At 50.4% G+C, this 12981-nt stretch overlaps 1 protein-coding gene across 1 annotated transcript; it reads right to left on the bottom strand.

Moving 5' to 3' along the window:
* Positions 1-1353: 1353 nt before the first annotated feature.
* Positions 1354-12313, bottom strand: LOC142893197 (synaptopodin 2-like protein). The gene is made up of 5 exons (XM_076033520.1): positions 12002-12313; positions 9897-10048; positions 9572-9790; positions 8511-8887; positions 1354-4346 (listed from the first exon to the last, which is right to left on the bottom strand). The coding sequence occupies exons 1-5, from the start codon at positions 12101-12103 to the stop codon at positions 1573-1575; spliced, it is 3624 nt and encodes a 1207-aa protein (XP_075889635.1). The 5' UTR covers positions 12104-12313; the 3' UTR covers positions 1354-1572.
* Between the last annotated feature and the right edge of the window lie 668 nt (positions 12314-12981).

Consider the following 12981-nt stretch of genomic DNA (forward strand, 5'->3'; position numbering starts at 1 on the left):
CCACCACAAGGCCATTAATATTTGTAAAAATTATAAAAGTGATATTTTTTGAAGATGATCCCAGACGTTAAACCTTATTTCCACATGAAAACACCATGCCATAGCAGTCTGGCAATGTAATACATGGCTAATACAAGTGGCTTCCATGAACAGGTGATGGACAGAATGTCAAACCCCACAGTGCCTCCATGTGGCGCAAGGAGGAAAACTGTTTGGGTACCTTTTTTCTAACCTTTACAGCCCTTTTGGTTGTCAAACTGATTAAAATGACCTCAATCACATTAAAAAATATGAATGAAATTATGGCTGCAAATGGGGGCTGAGGGATATACATTAAAGATCTATAAATATGGACTCGAGGGGGAGAGGGTGGTGGGGGGAGAGACGGGAGTCGGGTGTGGTGACGTGGGTGACACAGGAAGAAACAGAGTGACAGCTGATATGAGTCATGTCTATTTTTATTCAGCCTCTCGGCGTCCACGGTGCAGGAATCACAGCCAAGTTGCGGCTTCGTGTCAGAAATTGAGACATTCTGTGACAAAAATCCTCTTGTGAGGAAGACGGACTCCTCAAAAAAAACAACAGCAGGAAAAAAAATCACACACACTGCTGCAGAGTGCAACTAGAAAACACACAGCCGACACACAACACACACTGTCACAGGATATTTACTGTATATATGCGGCAGAGGCTGAACATACGAGTGGCACCTTTAAAAACAGTCAGTGGCGACAGCATCTTCAGGCTGTAAACATCAGTTCTTTTCCATCACACCTCAGAATCACTTCATTGCTTTCTTTGATTTACTTTTTCATTTTCTTGGCTCATCTTTGCGGAAACGTCTCGTCTTTTCATATCCTCCACGTTGCTCTTTATTTTTAAAAGGCCCAGTGTGGGAGCTTTAGTGCTATCTAGTGGTCAGAAAGAGTATTGCATCGCTTCTGTCTGCCTGCAGCTGTGACATTCGACTAAAATCGCCAAATCCAGGTGCGCAGGTCCACATGTGGACCTCCTGCAGAAACATGGTGAAGTACAACAGATGGAGCTGCTCGTTATGCAGGTACAACACGCTTTCTATTATTCATTAAAAATTTGATCCCATTTTAATGTTACACACTGGGCCTTTAAGTTCAGACATTTCATAAAGCAGCATTTTTTTACTTTCCTGACATTTCATTCTTTCCTTGTCTTTCTATCTGCCGTCATTCCTCAATTTAAAAAATATATATATATGTATATATATATATATATATATATATATATATATATATGTATATATATATATATGTATATATATATATATATATATATATATATATATATATATATATATATACGTATATATATATATACATATATATATATATATATATATATGTATATATATATGTATACGTATGAATAACATTTCTCAGCTTTCGTCATTATAGTTCATCTACACCAAACACTCAAACATGTGGACAAGAACCACGGTGAGTTTTCTAGCTACACGTTACAGCAAAATAAGATGCAATGCCACAACTACATGTTTTCTGTGTTTGTGTCGTCATGTGTTGCAGAGGAGTTCGTTGTTCACTGCATCGTGGATCCGGGGCGCCACACGCTCGGCTGCAGACCCAGACTGGAGGTGCTGAACCTGGGCCGGGGCACCCTGGGGGGCGGGGCCCCGGCGGACGCCGGCCGAGGGTCCCACTGGGGACTCAGATCAGGGGCGCTGCAGAACTGCAGCCTGGCCTGGGCGTGGCCGGGGGGCTGCAGGTGGGCGGCGGCAGGGCTGGGGGCGGGCCTGGCAGCCGGCGGGGAGGAGAAGGCAGGGAGCTGCGGCAGTGGAGCGGTGGGGGCCGGGGGAGGCGGGGGAGACAGAGGGGAGGCGGCCCACTGAGGCTGGAAAGGGGCGGAGTCGGGCGGCGGCGACGTGAGGTCCGAGCGCCACATCGGCTCGCCCAGCGTGGTGGCCGAGCGCGGTGCAATGACCTTGAGGAGGCCCGGCCCGCTGGACGCCGCCGGTGGTGGCGTGGAGAAACGCTTCACCTCGCACACCCGAGCCGTCTTCTGGGGGCCGCACGCCATCCCCGGCTGCTGACATGCAGGCGGGCCCTGCGCTGGGGCCCCGCCCCCATAGCTGAAGAGGGAGGAGTGGAGCTGGTAGGGCTGGTGGGCCGACACGTCCACACGCTTTGCTGCTTTCTGCTTGTCTTTGGCGCCGGTGGTCCCAGACTTGGCCAGCTCGGGCTTCTTCTGGGCCTTGGGCGGGCAGGACGGCGAGAGGAGCGGGTTGTAGCTGATGGGCGGAGGAGCCCGGATGTTGGACGAGTACTTCCAGGTGGCGGGCAGGGAGGGTGTGGGGGAGGGCTCCCTGGTCTGGGCGGGCGAGTACGGCGCCGCCGCCGCCACCGAGGGCGAGCGCTCCACCACATAGCGGTCCATGCGGCTCTGCCGCCGAGCAAACAGCTGGCCCCCCCGCCCACCCAGCTGGGGCACCTGGGGCACCTGGGGTGCCTGGGCGACGGCCTGCGGCTTGGGCGCCACGGGCGGAGGCCTGGGCCCGCGCTGCGCCTGCATGAAGTTGCAGGCCTCCGCCCCCAGGCGGAGCCAGTCCTCCTCTGGCCCCGACTCGTGACCTGCCGACTCCGGAGCGCCGCTCGTCCCGTAGCGACCGTCCATGTTCTGCACCATGGACATCAGGTCCGGGTCAGGAGACACGTCCGTCTTCTGGACGGCGGCAAACATGGGCTTCTTACTGGAGCGGCGTCGTGCATCGTGCAGGATGCCGGTGCGAGCGGCGGGGACGGCGATGCGCTGCTCGCGCGACACAGGTGCTGCTGGTGCTGGCGCTTCATTGTGGGAGCTGGAGGACAGCGAACCTGTCATGTTGACGCAAGGATGGGTGGGGGGAGGAGGAAGGTGTGTCTGAGGGGGAGGGGCAGGGGCAGGCGAGGATGGCTGCACGGGGAAGCAGGAGGTGTGGGTCAGGTTGGCAGGAGGGAGGGGGGAGGAGGCTGGAAGCGGAGGGAACTGCTGAGAAGGGGGAGGGAACTGATGAGAAGGGGGAGGGAACTGATGAGAAGGAGGAGGGAACTGATGAGGAGGGGGAGGGAACTGATGAGGAGTGGGAGGGAACTGCTGAGAAGGGGGAGAGAACTGCTGGGGAGGGGGAGGGAACTGATGAGGAGTGGGAGGGAACTGCTGGGGAGGGGGAGGGACCTGCTGGGAAGTGGGAGGGAACTGCTGGGGAGTGGGAGGGAACTGCTGGGGAGGGGGAGCGGCAGGAGGCGACCAGGCCGCCATCTGAGGCGAGGCAGGGGGAGGAGCCGCCAGGAGTGGGCGTGGCTGAGGGAAGGGGGAGTGGGGCGAGAGCAGCGAGGAGGGGGGAAGAGGCGGGCCGGAGGTGGAAGGAGCAGCGCCGTTGCTGCCGTTGCTGTTGCGGGGCGGGATGTAGAGGGAGGCGCTGGACACCGCCCGCCTGCCGTCCGGCCCGGACGGGACGGCCGCGGCGGAGACGGCCGCCACGGCCGCTCTGGGCTGCGGGGGGCGGAACATGACGGAGGTGACGGAGGCTCGGGAGGAGGCGGGGCCCGGGGTGAAGGGCCGAGCGGTGCGGTTGAGGACGCTGCCGGGGCTGGCGCTCATGTGATCCAGACCGGGCTCAGGGCTGTGGGAGTCGGGATGGAGCCCGTTGAGGTGAGGTGGCGGCGGCTGGGAGGGCGGGCTCAGCAGGACGCTGGCCCGGCTGACGGCCACTGGCCCCCCGTTGGTCAGAGCGACTGCCGGAGGCGACATCTCGGCAGGGTGGCCGCCGATTGGCTGCTTGCCGACGCTGCAGTCCAGCCGCGGGCCGTGATTGGCCGAGCACTCGGGCTCAGGGAGTAGCAGCATTGGGTTCTGACCCACAGACGAGGCAAACCCAGGGCTCTGATAGGCCGAGACGTTCAGCCCCGAGCTGTGATTGGCTGTGGGTGTGGTGGGTGTGGTGGGGGCGGTGGGCATGGCTGACGGGCAGGCGGAGCTCCTCCTGTCCAGCAGGTCCAGGTAGCCGCTGTCCCACGTGGGGTCGAAGGACGCAGAGAATCCGGTCTCGTCCAGCTCGGAGCCGCTCAGGACGGAGCTTCCTCCCTCCTCCTCCGTCTCCCCTCCCGTCTCCTCCTCGGTGTCGCCTCCCCCCTCCCCCTCGGCCTTGCCGAAGCAGGTGAGCGTGTACTTCTTGGCTCTCTGCCGGCGCTTCTTGAACATGAGCACCCCCTTGGAGTTGGGGTTGGGAGCGTCAGTCAGCAGGGAGGCGATGGAGCGGCACTTGGTGCGGGCCTCCTTCACCTGCTTCTCCACCTGACTCTCCCCCCGATGCAGTTCTGGAAGACAAGGAGGAGTCGGCTTAGTCTGGGGGTGGAGTTACAACCTGGACCAGAGACAGCAGACACACCCACCCACCCACCCCCTACACACGTCACATTAAGATCAATTAAACTGTGACGAACCAAGAACAATGTGAGGCAAAAAATTATATGAATTGAAAGCACGTAACCAAGTTCAAATACCATGTTACTGTAACTACTACTGCACTTAAGTAGATTTTTCAGGTATATGTACTTAATTTGAGTATGTCTTTTTCTGACGACTTTTTACTTTTACTCCCTAGATTTGTATCTGTATCTGTATCTATTCCTTACTTTGGACAAACATGCTGGTTACTTTTGAGTTTCAATGTATTTAAAATATACAAATTCTGTTCAAAGTAATCCATTTATCATTCTAGTTGTTGTTGCTCGTAGTGGAGCTATTTGAACTCTGCTGTTGTGTAGTTCAATATAAAAGTGCACGATATCATAGATGGAGGTTATTTTAGAGTATCTCAGCTTTGGGGTCACTGTTCAGTATGTTCTCAGCAAAGAGGGGAAAAAAAACAAAAACATTTTGTTATTAGAAGTGTCAACATCCAATAATAGAAGTTGAATATTTGAAAAAAAAAAAAAAAAAAACATAGCATTGAGAGTAGCAAAGCTGCTCAAAATGATCCAGATGTTCATCAAGACCTCTGACCTCTGACCTCTGGTCAGTTCAGTCCAGATTATTATGTCACAAATGTTTACTTTTTTATTACAATTGTCAACCAATCAATTGTTTAATTAATGGTACCTGTACTTTCTTACTTTTACTTCAGTTAAATCTGTACTCTTACTTTTAAAAGTAAAAGTACAGATTTTTTTTTTTACACAAGTATCAGCACTTTTACTCAAGTACAGAATGTGAATACTTTTGCCACCTCAACATGTTGGTGTGTGTGTGTGCGTGCGTGCGTGTGTGTGTGTGTGTGTGTGTGTGTGTGTGTGTTTTTCATCATGATCTTACATATGTGGATTAGTTGGGAGAATTCCTGCGGCTGGCCAGGATTGAGTCACACACACGCCAGGAAGGTGAGGTCAGGGGCGCTCAAGTGTGTGTGTGTGTGTGTGTGTGTGTCTTTTTTTGCATCATAACCTCAAATCTGTTCACTGTCGTCTGATAAAACATGCAGCGCCAATCAGTCAAATGTAAAGTACTATGCGTTAAATTAAAAATTATGCAAAAACACACCATTTTTTAAAGCAAAGGTAACTAATATTGATGAAGAAGCCCAATCACAGTCACTGGAAACACACAGGCAGAGTGAAGCATTCATTGAGCTGCAGGTGAAGTCCTCCTCTACGGCACTGGAGGAAACGTTCACTCACAAGAGGATGCAAATGTTTTTTAATTAAAAACTGAAATTAAAACGCCACTAGAGGGCATCGTAGCTACGCAACATGTCCTCCGGTAGTTATTTGTTGTCTCCACCACAATCATTAAAAAAAATCAATAAATCAACAGCACAGCTGTTAAAATGAGAAAGTATTCATTTAAGAACCATCAGCATCCTTCAAGATGTTTGAGTGGAAACCAGTCGGTGGAACCCTGAACCAAGTGGTAGAGAAACTCTTCAAGTGTGTAACAGTTGACATTCAGAGGAATAAATCTCAACCCTCTTGATACTATTAAAATCAAACGTCCACTCTTTTGACTTCCAGACTTACATGCAAAGAGATAAGATGTATCCGTCCACTTTTTGGTAAGTTATCATGAATGTGTTTATGAGTGGATAAAGATTTTTTTTTTTAATGTGTCTTACCTGCGTAGACGACCTGCAGAGCTTTGGGTCCACCTACATCTGAACCTGACGGAGCCGCGAGGTCCTTCATCTCACTGGTCGGAGTGAGGGTGTGTGTGTATGTGGCACTAAACTCTGTCAGATCCTCACACGCGTGTGTGCATGCGCACGCACACACATACACACACACACACTCACTGTCTGTCTTCTCTTCTCTCTGGGTGCAGCCCATCAACCCATCTAAAGACCTTTGTCCGGCAACCCAAAGCAACACATGATGTCAGGCTGCTATTCCTGTCTGTCTGACAGGCATTAAACACCTGTCACACACACACACACACACACACACACACACACACACACACACACACACACACACACATGCCTACAAGGACGGGAAGACCCTATCCTAAAACTATTTCAAATGCAATGCTACTGAGCTCCATGCTGTTTTTGTCTTTGCCTGTGTGTGCGTGAGTGTGTGTGTGTGTGTGTGTGTGTGTGTGTGTGCTGTTTGTGTGTGTGTGACTTCATACAGCCAGTTATAGCTTACAGTCAGTTTGCTATGACTCTCTTTACTCACAAACCTCCCTGCCACTGATTCTAATCAGAAAAAACGTGTGTGTGTGTGTGTGTGTGTGTGTGTGTGTGTGTGCTGTTTGTGTGTGTGTGTGTGTGTGCTGTTTGTGTGTGTGTGACTTCATACAGCCAGTTATAGCTTACAGTCAGTTTGCTATGACTCTCTTTACTCACAAACCTCCCTGCCACTGATTCTAATCAGAAAAAACGTGTGTGTGTGTGTGTGTGTGTGTGTGTGTGTGTGTGTGTGTGTGTGTGTAACGTGAGAAAGGCCAAGTCCTGGGACCTCCGTCATCACCTGTCTGCAAGTAAAGCCCCAGTCTGATCCGCTCAGTCCTGATCCTGGGCCGCTGCAGTACATCGCTGCTCACTGTCATCACCACCCTTTGTCCCCTGCAGCTGCACCAGAGAAGCTACTGAATATAGAGGAGGCCAGTTCTGCCAGAACCCGGTTCATATTATCTTTTCATTACGTTAAAATGGGCCGAAAACCAAACATCACAACATCTGTGATGTCAGGATATTTCTCGAAAATGTGTTTTCAATCAAGTTTATCGGCTCAGCCTGGTGCTGCCAGGAAGATGACATCATTTCCCCACAGTAGCAGCTTTTCCAGTCCATTGGTACAGTTAGCTGCAGCGCCCCCAGGTGGTCAGGTAAATAGTTCAAATGTCTTTCCATCACTGGTGGATGCTGCCGTTTTGAGCAGTAGGTCACTACAATTTTTTGCATGAACAAGACCTATTTATGTATCTCATCTCATCTCATCTCATCATATCTTATCTTATCTAATGTCTTACAACAACTGCACATCCTCAGCAGCCTGACAATATAACCAAGCTAGCTAACAGGACCTTTTTTTTCTTCTTCTTTTTTAAAAACAATTTAATGTCGTTTATTTTTTTTTAATTATTCAGAAGATTTCAATGAAGCTGCAAATTAAAGAAAAATACCAAAGAAAAGACTGACTGATGGTTTGCAACAAAACCTTTCTCTGCCCCTCTGGTCTCCCATTCTAACTGCAACACAACAAGTCAATCAGATCTCCGACTGCCTATAAATACAAAAAGGCAGTCTAAGTAAGGCCCAGAGTGCTGTTTAAGGGACCGGGGTGGCTGAGGGCAAGGGAGGGAGTGAGTGACGTGAGGAGGGGAGGAGTCTTTATGGGTGTCTGCTATATCTCATCCTATCACCACCAGCCACTGGGTGATGCTCCACTTCTGGTGTATCACCACTAGAGAGCGATATAGGTTGTTTTTGCGCCGATGTGCATAGTGTTATCGTTCAGTCATGAAACTTTAAAACACAACAGAAATACACTTTTACCCGCAGTGTTAACAGAGCTAACAAGTTAATGGGACATTTAATGATGGCACTGAATCAAACTTTATCGCTGATGTTCTTAATGTTGTTTTTATTCATTCATCTTCTATACCCGCTTATTCCTTTTCAGGGTCACGGGGGTCTGCTGGAGCCTCTCCCAGCTGTCTTAGGGCGAAGGCAGGGTGACACCCTGGACAAGTCGCCAGTTCATCGCAGGGCCACATAGAGACAAACAACCATTCACACTCACATGCACACCTACGGACAATTTAGTTTCTATTTGTGAAAGAAAAAAAGCTGTTTTAATAGATAAAACGGAGTATGACCAACAACTGCAACTTTTGTTTATATTGTACAGTATATATACTGTAATTGTCCAGGTGCACTGTCAATTATTTATATTTTTGACACCTGTACTTGGACAATCTGTACTTTGTTATAGTTTGCTACTTTTTTCAATTCTAACCAGGTCAAACGTTCTCGTACTCACTGGCTTGTCTGGCTTTGTCCATGTAGGTGGCTGAGAGCTCCTCGCTGACGGGGGTCTGCTGCGGCCCCACCATGGGCACCAGCTGCTTCCCGGAGCCCAGCATCAGGGCCTCTTTGGCCCGCTGGGGGGACACCAGAGGTGGGCAGGCCAGCCCTGCCTCCTGGAAGCCACTGTCCCCCTCCCCCTCCGCCTCCACCTCTATCAGAGACTGGTCGAGGGGCGGAGTCAGCGTGCGAGGGGTCAGCGTGTGAGGGGTGTGTGAGGGAGTGGCCCACTTGGCCTGGGGGGGCTGGTAGAGGAGCTCCCTCCGCGGGACGCCGACGGGGGGCGTGGCCTCCCACTGCAAGGAGAGGCCCGCGTCCGTCGCGCTCTCGTACCTGGAGGCAAACAATTCAAGGTGGTCAGGGCAAAACTTTTCAGCGTAACAGGGACTTTGGCGTCACACCCTCGGAGCCTCGTGGTCATTCGAAGCAATTTGTGCTTTTTCCTGCCTGTGGCCATCAAACTTTAAACCTCCTCCCCTTATGCAGGGAGGGACTCGAACACATGGGTCTCTTTTTTTATTCTATGCCCTTTTGCTGCTATACACCTGTTCTTTCAGTATTGTGCTCTCAGCTATTTTGAGAAACCTTTTTAGATATTTTAGGGCCCCTGGTAGCTAGTTTTAGGCTGTATTTTTTATTTCCACTGTCTTTATATGTTTTGCTCTTTTATTGTTTATTATTTCTTTGATATTTTGATTGCATTTTATTATTATTTGTTGTTGTGAAGAACTTTGTACATTCGTGCTGCGAGGGGTGCTATAGAAATAAACTCTTACTTACTTATTTACTTACTTACTTATATCATACTGTTTCTGTGACTTTGGAGCTATCTGGCACAAGAATTTCCTTAGGGATTAATAAAGTTTATCTTATCTTATCTCATCTTATTTACAGCAGCTAGAAAGAAAAACAGGATGACGGCGTTCAGCAAAAGTTCTCAAATCAGCGTCACTGAAAACGGGACGTGACTCAGACTGAGTGCAGGGTGAAGGGGGCGTGGCCTGATCTCTCCCTCACCCGCTCATCTCCGAGGTCTCCTCCTCCTCCTCCGCCTGGTTGTCGTACCGCGCCGGCGAGCGCGCGTGAGGCGGCGTGCGGCGGTGGCGGCGGTGCGTGAGCGAGTGCGTGTCGGCGTCGCTGTCCGTCTCGCCGTAGTAGGCCTCGCTGTCGGGGGGGGAGGTGAGGCCGCTGAGGGAGGAGCTGTGGGGGGAGGCGGAGCCGAAGCCTCCGGGGGCCCTGGGAGGAAAAACAATACAGAGTGTGACAATCCCCATAAAAGAAAGAAAATGTCTTTCTGTGTGTGTTTCTTAAGTGTGTGTTTATGTCGCTGGGAGCCTTTGACCTCTTGACCCGCAGGCTCAGCGTGGCGCTCTGCGTGTCGATGATGCTCATGGCCTGGGCGTGGCTCAGCTCCGAGCACGCCTGCTGGCCAATGGCGACCAGCTCGTCCAGCTCCTTCAGACCAGCTCTGCAGGCTTTGCTGCGTCTGCGAACCTGCAGCCAGGAGACACACACACACACACACACACGCTGAGAATGTGTTGCTGAGCTCTTAGTGATTATGGGTCATCGTCAGTGTTTACGAGGATTAAATACACAATGTCAGACATTTCTGTCAGTCCAGATATTTTTGTTTTTTACAGGAGCAGCACCATCCAAAAAACTAGATAAAAAAACGATATAAAAGAACTTGCTGGCTCTCCAAAAATCAGCCTATTTAGCCTTCCGCTAAAACTGGTGCTTTGTTGGACTTTGACGGGTGAAACCAACAACTGGCCGGGGGGGGGAGTGGTCATTGACAGAGGGAAGGTTTCTGGAAAGGAGGGAGCAGAAGCATGGACTTTCCTCACTTCTGGTCATAGTAGTAAATTCTGAGAATATGGAATCTTGTCTTTTTCTAGCCTCCATCCTCCTTCAACCCCAAACTCCTCCTCCTCCTCCCCCTCTTCTCCTCCTTCACCTCCTCCTCCACATCGAAATAGCTCGCCGGGCCACTCAGCTGTCTCCGCGACGTCATGAAGTGATGATGTCATCATAGCTTAAGTGACGGCAGTTTCGTCTTGGTGTGATCACTCAATGACTCCCTCACTCACTCACACACTCACAGGCATGGACACACGCACACGCACACACGCACGCACACACACACACACACACACACACACAGCAGGAATGCCAGGACAAGGAGAGTGTGTTCCCCAGCGTGTTCTTCCAGCTTCCTCAGAGGACACGGAGTCACTGTCCACCATAATTACGACTGACGCACACGCATACGCACATACCGCACAAACGTATCTACACCCACACAGAGAGAGAACACGTGCGCATCATGAAAGGCAGGTTTGAACAGCTGCATCAGGCCTGCTGCGCCGAGAGGCATCGCCATGTGTCGCCCCACGACGCCAAAAATAAAACCTGAAAATGAGCCGCATTCCGAACACAGACGCAGATTCAGGGAGGCTGCATGATGAATGAATGATTGAGAAATGCTTAAAAGTGTTTGTATGTGTGTGTGTGTGTGTGCGTGTGTGATGATCGGTCAGTGAGCGTGTGTCTCTGTAGGTGAACCCAGAGGCCTTTTTTTTCCGTGCGCCGCTTCCAGCTCCTCTTAAAGCAGCTATTCTGATCCTCCAGTCTGCACTCTGTTCCCAACAGGGCTTATCTGAGGTATGTCCAGCGCACACAACAGATAGCGAGCCAGGGAACGGGAGTGCACAGCGATCACACTCATCATCATCACCTCCTCTGGTTGGATGAAGTCAGATGGTTCGGTGCCAGCGACGCTCCGCCTCGGAGAGACGGGGCAAGTGCGGACGTCGCCGCCAACGAGGTCACTTTCCAGAACCTCCGGAATAGATTGTCTGATTAAAGAGGACGTTCTTGAACCGCCGTCGACCAGTTAGAATAGCAGACTCAGAAAGCTGTCGGAAGAACCTTGGGGGGGGAGGACGGCTCAGAGTCGGCCCAGTTCAGTGTGTGTGTGTGTGTGTGTGCTGACTGGACCTGTGCAAAACTTAACCGCAGCTGCATTTATTAAAAACCAGCTTCCAACTGTAGATATCAGTTTCAGGATGCAGAAAATAAAGCAGTCAGACCAAACCTAAATCCGACCTGCAAAACCAAGTTCATTCTGACCTTATCGCAAGACAACCTTGTCACACAAACTTAAACAGTAGCCCGACTTTAGATTATTATTATTATTATGACTATTATCCCATTTGCAAAATGTCCCAGAGATTGACTGACTCCAGGTTAACATGAGGCAGCCTGCTGCCGACTGAGCTTCTCCGCTCGCCTGCAGCATGGATGACATTTCAAAATAAAGCTTCAGTGACAGCAAAACATGCCAAACTTCCCGTTTAAACCACAGGGCACATAAACCAACTGCCAATGGTACCATGTTGGCACGCGCGTCCGCGCACACACACACACACACACACACTGTACCTTGGCCACCTGCAAAGGTTTTTGCTGCTCTGCTCCTCCCTGCAGCCTGAAGCCCCACGGCGCTCCTCCTGAGAGGGACACCACGATCTCCTCGGCCACCATCCCACTTCCAGCGGCTTCAAAGTTCTCCCAGCAGCTTCCCAGTTCTCCCAGCAGCTTCTCGGCTCCACAGACTCTACCACTGAGCCTCCTGTCTCCTGTCTGGTGGATTGGGTGACGTGTGCATGAACTGGAATGCAGCGTCGCAGGGAGGGTGGGCACTCGGCGGGTGGAGGGGGGGTGACAAGCGTGTGTGTGTGTGTGTGTGTGTGTGTGTGTCTGTGTCTGTGTGTCTGTGTGTCCACCAATTGCCCATCCACTTTCAGACAGGCTTTCTGCTTTCTAATAGACCCTCCAGAAATAACTACCACATACCCTCTACCCACACACACACACACACACACACACACACACACACACACACCATCTGCCCACAGCATCCTAACCTTGAAGCACAAGACGGGGGGGTTATTTTAGGAATTTTCTTTTGGAGTTCCGTCTCCTTAACATTAAAGAAACCTGTCGACCCAGATTTACCTTGTAACAGCAGTCAATGTGTTTAATGTGTAGAATGTCAAAGGCTGTAGAATTAAAACATAATCGCTCAACTAATTGAGTTGAAGAGGCAGTTTTATAGAAGAGGCCTTTTTGGCTTTGAGAAGATGAGGGGTGGCTGTCAGTAATAATAACTCCCCCAAAATTCCACACTCACATTTCGGGGGGGAAAGAAGAATGATTGAGTCGTTGAAGTTGGTTCAAAGAACTTATGACTGAGCCTGTAGTTTACTGTTAGGACTACAGATGCGAGTTAAGAGAGAATTGTTCCCACGATATTAAAAAACTGAAATCACTTTTGCTGTAATGAGTTCTAACACGTTTATGATATTTTACCAGTTGTAAGAGATGCAACCTGCTGTTTATGTTCATTATTTTTAGCATGT

The sequence above is a fragment of the Nelusetta ayraudi genome, unplaced genomic scaffold (genome assembly GCF_046127955.1).
Source record: "Nelusetta ayraudi isolate G7.1 ecotype Tasmania unplaced genomic scaffold, CSIRO-AGI_Nayr_v1 ptg000042l, whole genome shotgun sequence".
Classification (NCBI taxonomy): Eukaryota; Metazoa; Chordata; class Actinopteri; order Tetraodontiformes; family Monacanthidae; genus Nelusetta; species Nelusetta ayraudi.